This window comes from Anastrepha ludens, chromosome 2, assembly GCF_028408465.1.
Source record: "Anastrepha ludens isolate Willacy chromosome 2, idAnaLude1.1, whole genome shotgun sequence".
Lineage (NCBI taxonomy): Eukaryota > Metazoa > Arthropoda > Insecta > Diptera > Tephritidae > Anastrepha > Anastrepha ludens.
Genome location: NC_071498.1, coordinates 2,744,139 through 2,763,565, shown reverse-complemented (window position 1 = coordinate 2,763,565; position 19,427 = coordinate 2,744,139). Strand labels below are relative to the sequence as shown.

At 37.1% G+C, this 19,427-nt stretch overlaps 2 protein-coding genes across 3 annotated transcripts; both read right to left on the bottom strand.

Annotated features, from left to right (window-relative positions):
- Window positions 1-360: 360 nt before the first annotated feature.
- On the bottom strand, window positions 361-17,474 carry LOC128861741 (uncharacterized). Of its 2 annotated transcripts, none has more exons than XM_054100124.1 (2): window positions 17,348-17,474; window positions 361-1,567 (listed from the first exon to the last, which is right to left on the bottom strand). In XM_054100124.1, the coding sequence occupies exon 2, from the start codon at window positions 1,454-1,456 to the stop codon at window positions 1,070-1,072; it is 387 nt and encodes a 128-aa protein (XP_053956099.1). In that variant the 5' UTR covers window positions 1,457-1,567; window positions 17,348-17,474; the 3' UTR covers window positions 361-1,069. The 2 variants fall into 2 exon arrangements, with proteins under 2 accessions (XP_053956099.1, XP_053956090.1); XM_054100115.1 differs by lacking the exon at window positions 17,348-17,474 and adding an exon at window positions 1,675-1,782.
- On the bottom strand, window positions 5,456-7,373 carry LOC128861205 (uncharacterized). The gene is made up of 3 exons (XM_054099164.1): window positions 7,302-7,373; window positions 6,195-7,243; window positions 5,456-6,092 (listed from the first exon to the last, which is right to left on the bottom strand). The coding sequence occupies exons 1-3, from the start codon at window positions 7,371-7,373 to the stop codon at window positions 5,456-5,458; spliced, it is 1,758 nt and encodes a 585-aa protein (XP_053955139.1).
- Window positions 17,475-19,427: the final 1,953 nt, after the last annotated feature.

Here is a 19,427-nt window from a genome sequence, read left to right as displayed (position 1 = left end):
CGCATCATTTATTGATCCCTTGAGTAGGATACTCCCGCGACATATACAAATCCTTTAAGAGGTTAAGGATTTTGGAACCTCCTCGCAACATTTATTGCCGCAACACTATTGTGTAAACAATGCAGACACGATTCAGCCGAGGCAGTCGCACATTTTTCATTAACAATGTGAATATTCGCTCTCTCTAATAGGGCTATAATATTCTATAAAACCGATTTTTCCTCATATTATTTTCATCTTAAAAAAATACTCATATATCTACAACCTTCTCTAATAACTACGAAGTAATAAAACATTTTATTTTGGGATACGAAAATCGAACTTATATTTGTTCTTGTAAATTTTTGAAAAATTTAAAAAAAATTTTGAAGCAATTCTTTTTTAAATGTATTTCTTTTATAATTTCTTATGTTTATCCAAAAAATTTAGTAAGTATCCAATTTATATAGAAATTGGTTTGTTCACGTATATATAACATACAGAATATACATATAAATTATAAATTAAATATAAGTACGAAAGGACTGAGAGTGTGAGCGCGTGCAGCAACACAGATTTACATTTGTCAAAGAAACCGCGTCATAACACTACCGTAAAAAATAGACGAAGATTAGTAAATTATGATACAAAAATTCACTTGTTTCTTTCAAATTTCTCAACAAATTCGCAAATTCGTATAAAAGTGCAAAACGTTGCCAACTGACGCACGCACACGCTCTCTGCGCTTATGTTTAAGGGATAGTTGGCATTTTCTTTTTTTGTTTTGTTGTTAATTTTAAATATAATATTTTTGTCACACAAGGCAATACATATAGAGTTTGTGGGAAGGAAGTATACTTGAAATTTGTGAATTTCTTTAATTTTTTTAATTGCTGTAAGCAATTTTTTAGTTGTGGATATAGAGAGAAGCAAGTAGTAGAAGTAAATGCGATTGTTTGTTTGTTTGTTGTGGTTGTTGTTGTTAGTGCAATTCTTTCGATGCGTATAAATAACTTATTTAATGTAATTTATTTTCTTTGTTTTGTTTCGAGCTGTTATCGCATCACTTTATTAGGGCGCTACCGGCATTTTACCAGAATCCACCCGAAGAGAAACCACCTGGGGGCACACGCGTACGCGACGGCTGCTCATTGGTGCCAGACTGGTTATTAGCCTGACCACCGGTAGGTGTCGTGGCGGCACCCGTATTGACTGTCTGGATGTCAGCCTCAGGCTGGGCTTGCTTGTTGTGCGTGATCTCCTCACGCAGTTTCTCAACCTTTTGATTCGGATCTGTGGAGTTCATGCATGCATTCATGTTGGAAGAATTTTGTTGATTGTATTTGGGACGTGGCGCATTAACAGCAATCTCAGGCTCAGAAAAGATATTGGAATGACCACCGCCTGGCGGCTTTAGAACACGGCTGGATGGACGGGTGCTGCAAGTGAGGCCACAACGTGTTTCGGTGGAAGTCATTTTTATTGGCGAACGGAAATCGTAACGACTGATGAATGATTTTGTTGAGCAATCAGCAGCTAATGCAGACCAATCGAAGAATGCTGGACAATGAACACAGTCGTTTGGAAGCTGCAATGGAAATGAAAATAGGAAAGAAAAAATTATTACCGTCTGCTAGCTTGTAATTACATTATAGCCAAAGACAACAAATTTAATTACAATACACATACACACACCGAAATATTAGGCCAAGTTGAAGTGAGCAGCACGACTGGCAGACTGAAACTTACTAACTGAACCATAGACAACATCCCAAAGCAAAGACTGGCAAAGCAAATGACTCTCTTTGTGGCTGGTTGCCTGGCAGGCTGACTGACTGGCGCGCTACTGGCCGCACTCAAGCGTACTCAGTTAGTTGCCACAGCGTCGCGTCTAAAGGAAGGTAATGATAAAGCAGTAAATAAAACAACAAATAAAAATCAACACAAAACTTTCACAACAATTTTCAGCTTTTATTTTCAGTGTTCTCTCTTGTGTCCGTGCCAAAACGAAATTTGCCACTCACTGCCAATAAAAATGTGTGAATATGTATGGATATATCCATGAACTAGCATGGCAGTGATTCATTTGTATACGTACTTAGAATATGTACATACATACATATATGCATTTATGGAGTGTCCCAAAAAATTTAAACATACTTTACGTATATACATATTTAAATGGATTACAGCTTGAAAGTTCAAATTAAAGAAACAGACGTAGAAATTATTTAGTCAGAGCAATTTGTTCAAATTAATGCCTATTTAGATGCAAACATTGCTGATAAGGCGAAACAATAAATGAAATTACAAATTTCATTGTATTCTCCATAAATTTCCGCCTTCAATTAATGTAATGACAAACATTATCAGCGACGAGTCCCCATTGGAAATAAATCCCCAGTGGTGCAAGGTCTGGAGAATGCGGAGAACGTCAATAACTTCGACTAATCCATCTGCTTGGCAGATTTTCATGATGACAGTAAGGAGGTGCTGCAATGGTGAAAATCAGTCTCAGAGAATACTGCTATTAAGGTCCACGTGGCTCTATGCGCTAATTTGGAATTGATGATGATGATGAAATAAATGAATGAATCAAAAATGAGGATTAACTGTTACTCGGTAGCTGCAGTTTGCTAAATACCAGTGACAAAACTCCACTACCCTTTCATAAGAATTTTCATTAAGGTCGAGGGTTAATCCGGTGGAGGAATAGATTTTTTAAAGAGAAGAAGGATCCTGTGTCACTTGTGTATAACATAATTCTGTTTGTGAGCATTTTGAGCAGTCCCCTCTCTTTGAAACTTATACCTGAGACGAATAATAGGGAGTCCCATAATTGGATTTCTTTGAAACTTCCATAATAATAAATAAATGTACGTTTTTCTAGGTATAGTCTAATATTAGACATAATTTTAAATAGTTTCTACCCAGAAAAGCAAAACAATACTTAAAGAGACTCAGGTGTTCAAGTGTGTTTACACTTCTTGGAAGACTGTAAATCCACACAGAAATTGGGACACATTTTATTCTACTACCTGACAAATTTCGTATATTATAATTTTAACAAACAATTATATCCAAATTTTGTTTTGTAGTCGCATACCGTACGACGACAGCTGTTCCGATTTATATTGCTTTGTTGCCTATGAACTGAATTTTTTCTTGTTGTTGTGGCTTGCTTCGAGTGGTGCGCGAATTTCTTTTTTTTGTCGTTTAACTGTAGTTAGGCGTTTATGTTTATTATGCCATCATTCGTCGTAGTTGTTGTAGTTACCGACATTGTCGCAGCTGCTGCCATTGTCAAGCATTGTCGACGCGACGACTAAAAGCCATCGTTTTTCATTATTAGCCAAGCAGCGTTCGTAGCAACGTTATCACAATATTCGCAAGTAGGGAATGCAATAACCCAAGCCTTAATAAGGAGTAGTTGCACTCGAAACAACTTCGTCACTACTTAGAAACTAGTCATAAAAAATGTTACAAGGCCGAATTAATAATAAAAATATATATCATATTATTGCTTTTATATACATATGTATTATGTATGCCGATATTTCGACCTCAATTAGAAGTTATCTTCAGGAACTCTTGGTTATGCCTGGTCGACCCGTCGATTAATTTGTTGTTTTGTTGTTAATCCGCTCTTGAGCTCATAAAATAAAAATACGAAAACCAAACATTTAGTTTATTATCTCACGTTTTTCTCATTAATATTCAATAGATTAAAACTTTGGGTACACATTTATTTGATAGAAATTCTGCGTTTTGAGTGCGTTTAGTTTGTGAGAAGTTAAAAGAGGTAGATTTTATGCCAGAATTCATTCATGATGTGTACTCCTAGATTAGAATTAGGTTACTTTAGGCAATTAATATTAAAACAAATTAAAACAAATAAATCCAATTTAAAACAAAAAGCAAATTATTAATAATTTAAAGGCGTGTGATATTTTTCAAAAGGCTTCGAGGATTACTAAATTGATCACATTGATCAAAATCACTGCTTTCTTTAAAACTTTCGTTATCACTTTGGTAAAATATATTCTCCATATTTTTGCCATTATGTAGGCTGTAATATACTGAAACTATATGTTTTGTGACAAATGATACAAATTACTCTTAAATAAACAAGAATGAACATGTTAAATATTGCCTCAATATCAATGACGAACCAGAATGTCACGTACCATAAATGCATGGCGTTCTGATACATAAAATGTACCCAAAGACTTAAGCTGATTATAACAGTTAATATTTATTTATTTATTTAACAAACGCCAATCGGCAATATACATACAAATAAAAAGAGGGTACAGAATCAGAATTTATAGAGGGCTGGTAAGTAATACAATGATAAAGAATATGGGACAGACGGTTCTTGAGAAAAATCTATAAGATGATATTTTTGGCATTTCGCAGAAAAGTATCGTAGGTTCCACCATAGAAATCGAGAACACCATGAAGTGAGTTGACGCTGATGGCTATTCTATTGCACGGGCCGTGATAGACGTAGCTTTTGTAAGTAGCGACTGTTTTCAGTAGACGACTATTCCTAAGAGTGAGACCAGCCGGGGCAAGCTCGAAGGAGCTGCGTACTTCCGGGGCATCAATAATACCATTTACCACTTTATAGAAGAACGCCAGATCAGTTATGCGACGGCGAGCCCGCAGACTGTTGATGTTGTACCGAATATAGATATCTTCTGTAGCTGAAGCGGTTGATAAGGAGTGGTTGAATGTCGGAAGGCTAAGGTCTTGCAGAGCTTACGCTGCACTCTTTCAAGTCTAGTAATGCCTGCTTCAGTTTATGGAGACCAGATTATGGATTCATACTCCAGTATTGGAAGAACTTGAGTTTTGAAAAGACAAATCAGGGAGTAGGGATTCTTGAAGTCCTTACTATTCCTAGTTATAAATCCGAGTATCTTAAAAGCTCTCTGAGTTACTCCGTCTATGTGCTTGTGGAAAGTTAGTTTTGTCCACCTCCCTTATTTTATCACCATTGAGTGTGTACACTGCAGGTAAGGGAGTGCGCGATCTCGAGAAGCACATCACAGCACACTTTTTAAAGTTGAGATCCTTGCACACCAGCCAGAGAGATTATCGACGTCCTGTTGTAGTAGATGACTATCCAGCACACTAGTGATTGATCGATAAACTTTAAGATCGTCTGCAAAGAGTAGGTATTCCGAGTTGAAGTCGTTACCAATATCATTCACGAATATGCTGAAAAGAATCGGACCGAGGTGAGAACCTTGCGGAACACCAGAGTTAGCCACATATTCATTGGATAGGTGGCCATCCACTTTGACCTGCAGGTGCCTACCAGCTAGATATGACCTAAGCCAGTCTAACGCTTTGCCGCAGACGCCATATTTCCTGAGCTTGTATAGCAAGATGTCATGGTCAACTCGATCGAACGCTTTTCTGAAGTCAGTATAGATGCTATGAACACAGGTGTTGGTATTCAGTGAGTTCAGTAGATAGTTGGTGTAGGCGAAAAGGTTAGTTGACGTTGAACGCTACTAATAAAACTATGCTGTCTTGTGGTAATGATTGGATCAAAAGCAGCAGAGAGTTTCGGTAGGATCAGCTTTTCAAAAAGTTTAGCCAAGGCCGACTGAATGCAGATTGGCCGATAATTCGTGACTGTTTTCTTTGGACCTTCTTTATGAATGGGGCTGATGTACGAGAGTTTCCAGTCTGTAGGAAAAACACCACACTGCAGAGACGATTGGAAAATGTGTGTCAGCGTTTCACAGAGGCCATTGGCGCAGTTCTTAAGAAAGGCATTCGGTAGGCCATCAAGTCCCGCACCTTTACTAGGATCTACGGAGTTCAGTTGCTTGAAGACATTATCAAAGGTAACCTCAAAGTCATTTAAGTTTACCGATTGCGTGTAAGGGTGTGAGTGTGCTAGGGTTACGCTATCGTCAGACACCGGTGCATATATGCTTTTAAAGAACTGTGCAAATAAATTACTGATCTCTACGCCACTTGATGCTGATTGATTATCCCAGACCATGGATGCTGGAATGTCACTGTTTCCTCGCTTCTTATCCTTGATATAATTCCAGAACGCTTTGGTATCATCTTTCAGTGACCCTTCTACCCTATCAACATACGCATTATAACACTTGTTTCAGAGATTTTTGCACTCTTGTCTCAGGTTACTAAAGAGTGTGTAGTTTCGAATGGTTTTCTGTTTTTTATACTGTGTGTGCGCTGCTTTTTTCAGGATGATTTTCTCAGTTAATTCCCTAGAAAACCAAGGTGGAAATCTACTGGGTTTGCTGAAGTAAACCGGCACGAATTGGGTAACACCTTCCTGAATAATGTTGTAGAGCCAACGCAGTTTTTCATCAACCGATTTTTGCTGGTATAAATCTGTCCAATTGGTTCTCATAAAAAAGACATTCAAGCTGGCATAGTCCGCCTTCTTGAAAGCATAGTTAGGGATACCGACCGGTGTTAAGCTAGGCTGGAAGTTGAGCTGAAAGGCTAGGGCCGGGTGATACTTGTCCTCAGGAACCAGAGCAACAGTTCCATACGGGATTGTGCCGGTGTTGCTGAAGCAAAGGTCAAGTAAGTTTCCCTGCTCATTGAATACACGATTGCATTGCTTGCATCCGGATGTAGAATAGCTGTCGTATAACAATCTCGTGCATTCATTTCTGGGTGAGCTACTTGCCATGTTGAAGTCACCAAGGACCAATAGACTGGCATTCTGGAAGCTATCGGAAAGAAAAGAGATAGCAGATAAGTGCGTGTGATAGGCTTCGTACGTGGTATGTGGCGGTATATAGACACAGCCTAAAATAAGATTGTCATTGTTAATCTTAATTTTAATAAAGAGTTCCTCAATATTGTTCTCCTTGATTTGAATCGATTCTACTTGAATGTGCCGTTTTGTAGCTATGAGCACACCTCCTCCACGCTGACAACCACTCGTTGCCTGGTTACGATCTCTGCGATAGATGTTGTAAGTGGGGTCCAGTACTTCACCGTCATGTATAGCGGGCTGTAGCCAGGTTTCGGTAATGCAGATGATATCGTAATTGTACACTAATTGACGTGGCTTTGAGAAATTCACAGTTTTGTGCGTAGACCGCGAACATTCTGGTAGTAGACGGTGAGATTTGTCACTTTCCTCCTCCTCTCTGATCGAACGAAAATTCTTTGTTACTATTTTCGGCAAGGCATATCTATACAAGGTAGTATCATTAGAAGAGCTAATTAATTCGCCTTGAGCGAATTGGCATTTCTGTCAAAAATTTGTGCCAAGGCGAATTTGCTTTGTTTACATATTTCTTTGTTTCTACATTGTTACTCAAAGTATTTGTAGCAGTTATATTGAAACACAAGAAATAAAGATTATCCGTACATAATATCATAGTATTATTGCATTGTTGAATGCAAATATGGTGAAATGTGTATTGTGCGCAAAACGATGGTAAGCAAAATGGGTTCTTTTTTCCATTCCTTTCTTTTTGTCTTATGTGTTTCAATTTATGTTTCAGATCTCGGTATGGTAGACGCTTATGCTGCAGAAGGCGATGTGCTTGTTTTCCTATACTAAAATATGAACAGCAGGCTGAGCCTCTTGCCCAGTGAAGGTTATGGATTTCATTAGTCCCAATACGTTTGAATAAAACGCAAGTCCTTTGGTGTGTAGTGGCTTCAATTGGGGGGTTACATTACAAATGAATCAACGGAATGAAGATGAACAATTTAAATGTCAATTTAAAACACTAATAATGGCTGGTTGCTTATTTGCGGTAAATGGACACTGTTTCAAATAGATTGGTGCTTACGATGACGGAATGGATATATTTGGTGGTAAAAATATTGAAATATCTTTTCGCAATGTTATGGCACTAAAGAATATATCCGCATTTGCGAGTAGGACACATTTTCTGCAAAAGACGGTCCCATTCAGTGCCCGATTGTAAGGATAGCATGAAGCGCAAATCAATACATCCAAAATCCAAATAGTTATTAGTTTGAAATAAACTAATTTTTTATATGCGAACAAATCCACTTTTAATTCGTAAATTAGCAAACAGTTTTCCCCTGCATGTAAACTAATTTATATACATATGTGTTCTCCTCATACCCTTGTTTCTATTTGGTACATATATATATATGTATGTGTACATGTAGTTATATTATTATAACGCTAGCTTTGTGTAGTACATAACGAATGTAATTTATATAGTTATCATAATATAGTTCATCATAGTCAACATCAATTCTATAAGTTAAGTAAAGAAATTGTAATAAAAAAGACAAAAGTAGTTTGTAAACCTTTAAGCTTAAATAAAATATGGCTAATTCGAAAAACTGTTCAGAAATAAATTATGTGCTTCTTTTGTATTTTAAGAATACCATTTTATTTTCCTTTGTATATACACAGTCTGTAATAAATTATTAGTTTAACGATATTTTATAACGTAATAAAGAATTTCACAACGGATATAGAAAAAAAATCGATTTAGTTTTCCATCTTTAATTTATTCAAAAAACATTTGTCGAGAATTTTTATAGTATCCCTTTATTCACTAGCTTTTCGGCAGCTTTTCAATTTGGAGTTATGAAATCCTCATAGCAGGTGCTGCATATAGGAAGTATTTCCTTGCTTACTTGCATTTACATGCACATCACCCCAACGCAGACCCACAAATGTTGATGATGATTCACATGTGTAATTTCTGTCTGCAAGATATTAATAATATTCAAAATGTACTTTTACACTTATCTCTCCGCAAATTTCTTTTTATCTGCTCTGCTTATTCATTTAATAACAAAATCGAACACTTTGTTATTATGAAAAAAGTTGTTTGCGTTTATTTACTATTCACAATTCAATTCGCCTTGGAAATAATTATTTTGACACTTGTGCCAAAAAAGCAAGAACAAAATACATGTAACTTTTTGTTTTTGTACAACTGCTATTACCTTGTATAGATATGCCTTGATTTTCGGTATGCCATTCACATATTTTATTGTCTTGCTCAAATCACCATTCTTCTCAAGGGAGGCAAGGTCAGAGCGTAAGCTCTTCAGATATTCCTGCTGTGTTGGAGTGAGATCCGGTTTGAAAGATATCGTGGCGTTACCATCAGCTGACTTACTTTTGAGTAAGGTGATTGCATCCGTTGCAGTTGGGGTCACTACAAGTAGTGGACGGGAACGACCTGGTGTGTGACGTCCCAGTCTACGAAGTTTTAGGCCAGTTGAGTCACAAGATAACTCGGGTGGCAGGATAGAAGACAGACTTGATCTATCATCCTCCAGCCGCTCTTTTCCAGTTGCCTTAGATGATTCAGGGACGTTGAACGCAATGACATTAGCCTCGCGGCGTTTACGTTCGCTCAGCTCCACGAAAACTGCTTCATTGGATGCCGGTAAGATTACATGGGAGTTAATCTTATTCTCGACTAACGTTAACCTGTCATCAATTTTAGAGCATTTATTGGAGAGGTTAACATTTTGTTGGGAGAGCTTACTAACCTCTGCTCTGATGTCTGCCAGATTGCTTGTAATTTCGGACCTAAAGCAGACTATCGAGATTGCCCATCGGATCCCGTTTGTCGTCCTCCTCTAATAGATCGTCGAACGTGCGGATGCTAATCTCACTTTCGCACGGATAGCAATGCCAGGCTGCTTCACCTTTCTTAATACGGTTTGCCAGATTCCTAAAATCAGCGGTTGAGAGATTGGTATATTTATGATGAAACCAGAGACGACAATCTGTGCATTGAATACTAGACGTTCCCTCGCGGACAATTACAGAGCGCTTGCCACAGTATGACACTTCTACGTTTAACTTTTTTGGTCCCATTATTACAGGAACAGAGTGTAGAAAAATAGATACAGGTGTTAGTTACGACAGGTAGCACGCAGAATCACAATAGGCACAGAATTGCGAATAATACTGCACAATTTATCAATTATTTATAATAAAAACACTGAGTAGCCGAAAACACGTGTTTACACAGACGAAAACGATATATATAAATTATTATTATTAAAAAATAAAAATAATTAAAAGCAATACTCCACTGCGAACGTAGTTTTGATGGTATGGTATGGAATATGGTGATTATTTTAGAAGACCTTATTATGTGTGAATTTGTCGCATATTGTTGATACAAATGCTGTAACAGCATTTAATATAATTTGCGAAATCATAATAATTCGGACCAAAAACGGTAAGCAGCAGGGGAGAACTAACACTTCCTGTGTTATCGGTTACACATGAAACAGAACGATTGTGAATTAGTAAAACGTTCTAAACCCCTTGAATTTTCATCTCTTCGGAACTAGGAGGTTTCTCTACAGGGCGTATGCTCAGACATAACTTGATCGTTGCTATCGTTAGCCGTGTTATTTCCGATACAATGTCGAACTTTCGTGGCGTTTCGTTATGCAAAATAATAACAAAAAGGCAGGAAAAGATAAGTTCCCCCAAGCACACAATTTTATGCCTCTGGCAGGCAATGACATCATTTTAAAAACGGTAGAGTACCTACTGGTCGCCAATGTGAAGTATGTGTGCATGTATGTATGTATGTCTTAACAGCAACTCCTCTCTCAACAGCACTTTACACACTGTTAGCTACATTGTTGTCAGACATCCAGCAACTAATTGCTGCAACAACTCAGTTTATTGTGTTGTGTGTATGCATGTATTCATGTATGCAAAGGCAGTGCGTCAAACAATTACTTATATTGTATTATATACTTATGTAAGTGCATTCATGCATATGCACGTATAGTAGGTACAAACAGATGAGTACATAGCGGACTTAAACTCGCAGGTAGATGGGGTATTTACATATATGTATGTGTAAAATACTTATATACACATTATATATACGTATAACATAAAAATATATACGTATGTATAGGAATTCATTTTCCTCCTATATGTAAATTTTTGCTCATACTACGAGTTCACATGTTTGTTTATTCATTTCTCCATGGTATTAATTACAGCCATAAGCGTCTGCTGTCGGGATGGTCGAAACACTGCTTTCTTATATATCTTATATAAATAACAGAATAAGTGGATTAAAACTGTTTAGCGAATCAAGTTAGGCACCAATTTCGTATGGATATTCTTTGATCTAAGGATTCTTGCCAAATGCAGGGTCTTTGTACATGTCATACCGGCAGAAGACCCTGAAATCAATGTCTACTTCAAATATGAATAACAACGGAGTATTTTCTTCGGAAAGTAATTTTCCTCAAAGAAATTTCCCCCTGAAATTTAATGAGCTCGCCGAAACACCTGCCAAGGATATACATATAAATGTACAACAACAACATATGAATACACTTCAATTTTATTACTATTGAATTTACGATGCAGATTTATTGCTCGTTAAATTAAAAAAGGGATTTACATATATCTACTTAAGGCGATGGTCAATTGACATTCTCAGAAAATGTACATATGCGCAGCATTTTATGCTGTTACAAAGCCAATTTACTATCTAACCTATTTTGGCAGTTGCGTATTCGCAGTTTTGCTGTACAATTCAAGATAAAAATGCCAAAATTATTGTTTCAAAATTAAATTATCTATTACTCATAATTCATGATTCATAATAAAAGTTAGTTCAGTAAGCAGCTTTCTTTTCTTGTTCCCTCTCCCTTAGCAAGACACTGGGTTGCTAGCTCTAGAAACGTGGAGTAAAAGCGGAGGAAAAGTAAAATTTGTAGAAAAAACATTTCATTTTTAAAATGGTGTGGTCACGAGCAACAACTCGCTCAAGAGTTTGTATCGGTATGTCCAGGGCTAGGTCGGTCATGCTTACTTCAATTTTAAAATAGTCAAAGATGTTTGGTTCCGACTTTTTTTTTGTTAAAATTATACTTCCGAAATTATTAAAAAATACTATATCTTAGAAAAGAAATAATACAGAGCACTGCATTTTATCTTCAACCTCTTGTCCAGTATCTTTCCTACGCCCATATGCAATACCTACATACATAGTTTAAGTACAAGCTTTATGGAGGTCGCCGCAGTGCCAAAGCGCGTCACGTTGCGGTCGGTTACACAGCCCCCCCCCCCCCCCCCGCCACCAACAGTCAGACGAGTCTGTCATTCAGTGACGCGTATAGTATATTGCCAAATGGCAACAAACTCATTAGCAGCATTGTTGCTTTAGATGCTTTTTGTTTTTTTTGCGATGCCTTGACGCTGCATATGCGAGTACCAACTTCAGTTTTATGGTTTACAGTCGTACAGCAATATTTCAGTACTTTTCACTCATGCTCAATGCTGTATACGATACGATAGTCTTTATGTCTTCATCAACTCTACCACTTAAATAACCAAGTAAGAGCTGGCAATTTGCCATTTGTTTGGTAAGAGAAAATAAATTCAGAATAGTTAAAGCCAAAAAACAAAAACACAAAAAAAACACAAAAAAAAAAAAAAATACAGAAAAAAGAACATGAATAGAAACGCTTTGCCAAGAAACACTTTCGAAGTCTTTATGGACACGATGACACGGTTGTCTGATGGAGTTTACAATACTCATCTTGTTATTATTGCATTGTGGAGATATTGTATTGCCAGAATGGCGACAATAAAACCTAACAGAAATAAAGGGATGATTACTTTTCATGGGCACGTGCACAATTGTAAAACATGCATTCATGTATGTGTGTTTTTTACCCAGAGAAATAATTCCAAAAGACATTTAATTAAAACTGTTTTTTAAGTAATTGCTGTTGACAAAACTATGAACGTGAGAAAACCTTCAACAATAGCACGAAAAATAAACGAGGGACAATCAATATGTCCTTACATTTAGTCGATCTGTTCTTTATACAATAAACAAACAAAAAACTTATTTCACGTGGTCCTCGAGAACACTTTTTACGGCAGCGATATCGGTGTTGTTGTAGCAATTTTCAAAACCATTTGAAGTAATCGGGTATCTCATCTAGCCGAGGAGGAAACAGGCTATTTCGACGGGTAGGCCCGGCGTTCGTTCCCACGACAGCCGGTTCTACGTAACCGCAACGACCGGGATTTATATCCGGCGAAGGATTGTCACTTCAGCAGCATTCCCCGTATATGTATGGCGAATGTTTGTGCTGCTACAACAACAATAACGGGTAGGTCCAAACGGGAAGGGGTTTTACACGAATAGAATACCGTGAGGGGTACCTATAACATCGGGTAAATGTCGCTATCATAGTTGTTTTTTTAACAGTATAAAACATACCCCACAAATTGTTGCGGAATGATGTTGAATTGACAGTCCTTAGTCGGATTTAAAATCCGTTTTACAATGTACCACCCTTTTAATTATTATTTGCCCAAATAATGTGGCGGAGAAACAGTTTTCTAAAACAAAAAACAAAAAACAAAGACTTAAATAATTTATTTCGTTAGAAGTACATATAAATGATGACTATACGAAATATTTATTATCATGGTAATCATGAAAAAAACCAACATTACTTAGTATTTCCTGTTTGCAAAGAATTTAAAAACTCATTCTATATCTTAATCCAGCCAATGGATGTTAATAATGCAAATAATGCTATGGAAACTTAGCACAGTTTTGTTTTATTGTTGAGCTTTTCTCCCTGCAATTTATCTCAAATAGATTCCAAAAATAATATATGTACATAGTTTATGGGTAAGACGGAAAATAGATCTTCCACTTGGTATTTTCCATTAAATTTGCCAAAAACTCGCGCGATATCGTAGATCTGACGCTAATGTCGCCTATGGTCTTCGGTTTGTTAATCTATAAAAATGTGGTAACATCTGCTGGTATCTTCATCATCCGCCAACTCTGAAAAACAATGGCCCAACGATGCGTTTTGATCAACACTTCTTGATTGAGCTGTAGTGTTTCGTGAATAATGCGAGAATTATAGATGCTAAAAAACGCATGTCCATTTTCTTAAATCGAATGCTTCAATTCACGTAAGCCAAGCGACACTACTTAGGGGGCGTCCATAAATTACGTGAGATGTTTAAGGGGGGGAGGGGGTCGAGTCAAATCTCATCTAATCTTACGTTGGAGAGAGGGGGGGTCTCGGCAAATATCACGCAATTTTTTTTCTGATTGAAACAAAAAAATTGTACATGCTTAAGATTTAATCTCAAGCGTAATCGTAGTATGATTAAGATCATTCACTCATTCGTTCGAAAGAAAATAATTTCATTCATACTTCGACGTTATACATTACTACTGTCAAACCACCATATTTGTTTTATACCAAATAGCTCAATTTAATCTGAATTTGCGGTACAGTGTAGCCCGTCGGTTGTTTTCGCGCCACTATGAGCCGAACGCCCTATCACTCAGGTTGACGTTTGACAATTTCGGACTTTAAAGAACATGACGGAAAATCATTTGCTCCATTTCTAATACGCGTACCGATTGAACCGCTGAATGCCTTCATCAGCACGCCTATTGATCTCTATTGCCCAAGTATACGTGATGATTTAGAGAAAATATCACAAGAGTTGCAGAGCACAGGCGAGCAGCTCACATTGCACCAGCTAAGCAAGCGCGTATGTTCCGCAAAGTGCGACCCTCACGGATTGTCACAAGACGAGCTAATGAGTTACTGTGCGCAAGCGTCAACGGCTTAGAGTGGCTAGATTAGAACGAAGTTGAAGGAGCACATGATTTTACTGAAAATCATATGGACATGTTGGTCCCAATAGTCTCTCTTGAAACCGCGCATGATTCTCCATGGACTGAATTAGAGTAGATATTCTTTTTTTAATCGCAGTAGTTACGATTTAAGTCTTCTATTGTTAAATTTTTATTACACTTATAACTCTCAGCCATATTGATTACTAGTCTTAACTAGTCGTAAATAAAAGCACGAAGCAAATTTTTTTTCTTTTTACAATAACAATCCAACGCGTTTACATAAGAAACCCACACTTTGAAAAATCTCACATGAGATTGGGGGATGGGGGAGGGGGTTGAATAAAATCTCACGACATCTCACTAGGGGGGGAGGGAGGGTCAGAAAATTGAAAAAAACACCTCACGTAATTTATGGACGCCCCCTTATATGTTTTCGATAATCTTTTAAATATGGAAATTTGTGAAAAATATAGAGTTCTACTTGCACTGGCATTTATCGTACATTTAAAACGATGAAGTAAACGTTCCCCAACTTTCAATCAGAGAAGCGAAGGTGCTGCAACTCATGCACAAAACATTCCCCATGCTAAAAAACGAATTACATAGATTGAATTGGATTCCTGTTTAAACATCACTATGATGTTTTTACACCCACATGATATGTCCATTATAAAAGCGAATCATAAAATTGGATTACAAAAACGTGTAAAAATAAAAACAATATAATAACACAATTTTCTATATTGTTTGGTTTTAATCTTCGGTATGCATACGTAGGTATAGAATTATAAGCAACTTTGTAGGTTTTTATTTAATTTCTCAGGGCATATATGTACATACATACTCGTATGTTATAAAATTCAAAAAGCAGTAATAAACAGGGAGCGATTTTTTCATACCCGCGCACATTTAGTAAAAATTAATTTGGGTTAGATGTTAATTTTTGGAATCAAACTCAGACAATTACAGTTATATCTTGTTTCATCATCATATCTATTCTTACTAAATAAAAAAGGGGTGCGATTTATATCTGATTTCAATAACTTTTCATTGAATTTAAAGGAGGTGGGGGGCAATGTGTGTGCCAAGTTTGTGCGAGATACCCGCATTTACCACAAATTCGGCGTGACAACGCCTACTTTCCAAAATTTTTTTCAAATTTTGATTCATTTATGACAGAGATATCAATTTTTTCCCTTTTTTTTTTTTTGAAATATTTTTTTTTAAATAAGAATTTTTTCAATACCAAAGTACCTTGTTCAAAAAATGTGTGTAGCAAGTTTCATTGAAATACATATATAATGCATACGGACAGACTATCGGACCATCATGACTAAATCAACTCCTGACAAGATATACATGAAATGGTGTTAATGTTACATAAAATTTGCACCTCCAAATCCGACGTGCCGGCTGACGCAATACACGATTAGCCCTTGCAGACTTTCCTTGACTAATCTTGACGTTTAGATCCATGTTCAAATTAACTCTTATCCAAGTTGGTAAATTTGTACGTATTTTGTACCTATACGCATATCCCATCCCGGTCCTTTAAGCTGTTAATTCAACCATTATGTGAAATAAATTATAATACTTGGGCCCCAGGTGCGCGGGCGACAATCGTTCATGTGCCGGCTTTTCAGCAATATTGTATATTTCACGTACATATATGTATATGTATATGCGCATGTATGTTTTTTAAAAATTGCACGAAATATTAAAATGTAAGATTTATGCTGCTAAAAATAACCGAATAGTAAACTTCGCCTTGCTTTGCTTTTAGCTTTACAAATTTACTTTTTTTGAGATATCCAAGTATCTATTCCAAAGTGTGAATCAGAGCAAACTGACGTATCTGCGAACAAACCGTCTAAAACAATAAAAAAGTATTCACCTAATACTGATGTCTTTGTTTTGCCACCGAACTTTGCTGTAGTTTACCCTCTTACCAATTCCACTAGCAACACAGTTGCTGTGCTTGATAACTTAGCTTTTTACTGTGTACAGTAATTTGAATTGAACTGAATGGAGCTTCCCCCAAGCATGCGCTTTGAAACTTGACTAAACCACCGATATCTGGTATGAACTCAACCAACCCAAACGAGTCATCAACACACTCCACTCCGTCTAGTTGACTGTAAAGCCAAACTCAACCACACAAAATGCTATTCCCCACATAAGTTTGGCAGCTGCTTTTGTGTTCGACAGCTGGAGAATATTATGAAAATAAGACAAGTCAGTTAGGCAACCAAACAGGCTGACAAAAATGGAAGTGCACCAAAAATGGGATAACCGCTGTATAATATGCTACACACACGAACGCATAGAAATAAAACAAAAATTCCATTAGTATTTTGGGCAACAGTGCCTACAAAGTTGGTGAAGCATTCAAATGTTCCGTTTGCCTTCTTACTATACAGCTCGAAGCTATTTTTAATTCACAGCACACTAAAACTGCATGCCTCAACGGGAGCCACAATGAATGCAATTTCAGCGCAACATGCTCCATACCCCCCTACCTTCTTAATAGATGATGGACTATACCACAACTTGTGGTGATATGCAATTCAAACTTTCTCCGCCACAGCTTTGAAAAATCGATTACCAACCCCTTCCACCCGTCACAAATCAATGCATACACCAATACTACACTTTTGACCTACCTCACTATACTTTGCAAACTTAAATTAAGTCACTTTCAATATTATATTAAGTTATGTATTTACCTTTTTTAACTATGCTTCTTTTTTATTTAACTTTAACCACACCTTATGCACAAATGTGATCCAGTCGAAAAGAAGATGTTTCGCGTGCTGTTTTCCGTTAATAATAAAATACAACAAAGGAATGCACGAATTTCGAATGCACATGAATTTCGGCACTTTTCAGGGTGGTAAAGTATAACTTTTTTAGAACTACAAGAAAATCGACCGGCACAACAGCAAACCGCAAACGGCAATACTAAGGCTGCGTTCATACAGCGCAACTTTTATAGAACTGGTAGGGGGAAAAAGGAGAGCGTCACTCAGCTGCTTATCCAGGGCAACTTGATATTTATTCATTTCATTCTTCCCAATATTGCTGTTGACTGCAGATTAAAAACTAAATCAATTACAACTAACAACACGGACAATACCAAAACAGCATTCACAAAGTTACAGTAACAAATGTTTCCATGTATGAACACGGTCCAAGGTACATAAACAGGTAGCAGCAGTAGAGCAGAAATATCAAGAGCAATAGATTTTGTTTTAGGTCCCTATAATAAACCAATATTGACAGCTTGGAGTAACTTAAACAAAATTTGACAATTTAGAGACCACATAAATGGGGGAAAACAAAATTGCAATCTGTAGTATTGCCCAAGGTACAATATTACAAAATTTTGGCTAAGAGCATTAACCTAAGGGGGCGTCCATAAATTACGTGAGGTGTTTTTTTTAATTTTCTGACCCTCCCTCCCCCCCTGGTGAGATGTCGTGAGATTTTATTCAACCCCCTCCCCCATCCCCCAATCTCACGTGAGATTTTTCAAAATGTGGGTTTCTTATGTAAACGCGTTGGATTGTTATTGTAAAAAGAAAAAAAATTTGCTTCGTGCTTTTATTTACGACTATTTAAGACTAGTAATCAATATTGCTGAGGGTTATAAGTGTAATAAAAATTTAACAATAGAAGACTTAAATCGTAACTACTGCGATTAAAAAAAATATCTACTCTAATTCAGTCCATGGAGAATCATGCGCGGTTTCAAGAGAGACTATTGGGACCAACATGTCCATATGATTTTCAGTAAAATCATGTGCTCCTTCAACTTCGTTCTAATCTAGCCACTCTAAGCCGTTGACGCTTGCGCACAGTAACTCATTAGCTCGTCTTGTGACATCCGTGAGGGTCGCACTTTGCGGAACATACGCGCTTGCTTAGCTGGTGCAATTTGAGCTGCTCTCCTGTGCTCTGCAGCTCTTGTGGTAGATGCGAAGTAAATACCGCATGTACTGCAGCATATTTTCTCTAAATCATCAAGTATACTTGGGCAATAGAGATCAATAGGCGTGCTGATAAAGGCATTCAGCGGTTGAATCGGTACGCGTATTAGAAATGGAGCAAATGATTTTCCGTCATGTTTTTTAAAGTCCGGAATTGTCAAACGTCAACCTGAGTGATAGGGCGTTCGGCTCATAGTGGCGCGAAAACAACCGACGGGCTACACTGTACCGCAAATTCAGATTAAATTGAGCTATTTGGTATAAAACAAATATGGTGGTTTGACAGTAGTAATGTATAACGTCGAAGTATGAATGAAATTATTTTCTTTCGAACGAATGAGTGAATGATCTTAATCATACTACGATTACGCTTGAGATTAAATCTTAAGCATGTACAATTTTTTTGTTTCAATCAGAAAAAAAATTGCGTGATATTTGCCGAGACCCCCCCTCTCTCCAACGTAAGATTAGATGAGATTTGACTCGACCCCCTCCCCCCCCTTAAACATCTCACGTAATTTATGGACGCCCCCTAAGTGTTATTATTTCGAAATTTAACTCTATTTCACTTACTAAATACCAAACTCGTATTCATTGAGAAATCGCACCATGTAACCGTACATCTGTATTCGAGATGAGCTATCACATGCGAACTGCCAATTTCATGGCATGCGGAACAATCGAAGATCTATTTACTGGGAATTTCATCGCATTCATCGTTTCATCGCAGTTGGACACACCAAGTGAAGTCAAGTCCTTCTCCACATGATCTTTCCAACGCAGAGGAGGTCTTCCTCTTCCTCTGCTACCACCAGCT

What these genes read in the sequence shown, in the direction of transcription:
- LOC128861741 (XM_054100115.1), bottom strand. Translation starts at nt 1,749, where the DNA reads ATGTTGTCTATGGTTCAGTTAGTAAGTTTCAGTCTGCCAGTCGTGCTG. An exon ending in CAACTTGGCCTAATATTTCG is followed by an intron (nt 1,568 to 1,674) that starts GTGTGTGTATGT and finishes TTTCCATTGCAG; the next exon opens with CTTCCAAACGACTGTGTTCA.
- LOC128861205 (XM_054099164.1), bottom strand. Translation starts at nt 7,373, where the DNA reads ATGATATTATGTACGGATAATCTTTATTTCTTGTGTTTCAATATAACT. An exon ending in CAAATACTTTGAGTAACAAT is followed by an intron (nt 7,244 to 7,301) that starts GTAGAAACAAAG and finishes AATTTTTGACAG; the next exon opens with AAATGCCAATTCGCTCAAGG. An exon ending in AAAAAAGCAGCGCACACACA is followed by an intron (nt 6,093 to 6,194) that starts GTATAAAAAACA and finishes GTATGTTGATAG; the next exon opens with GGTAGAAGGGTCACTGAAAG.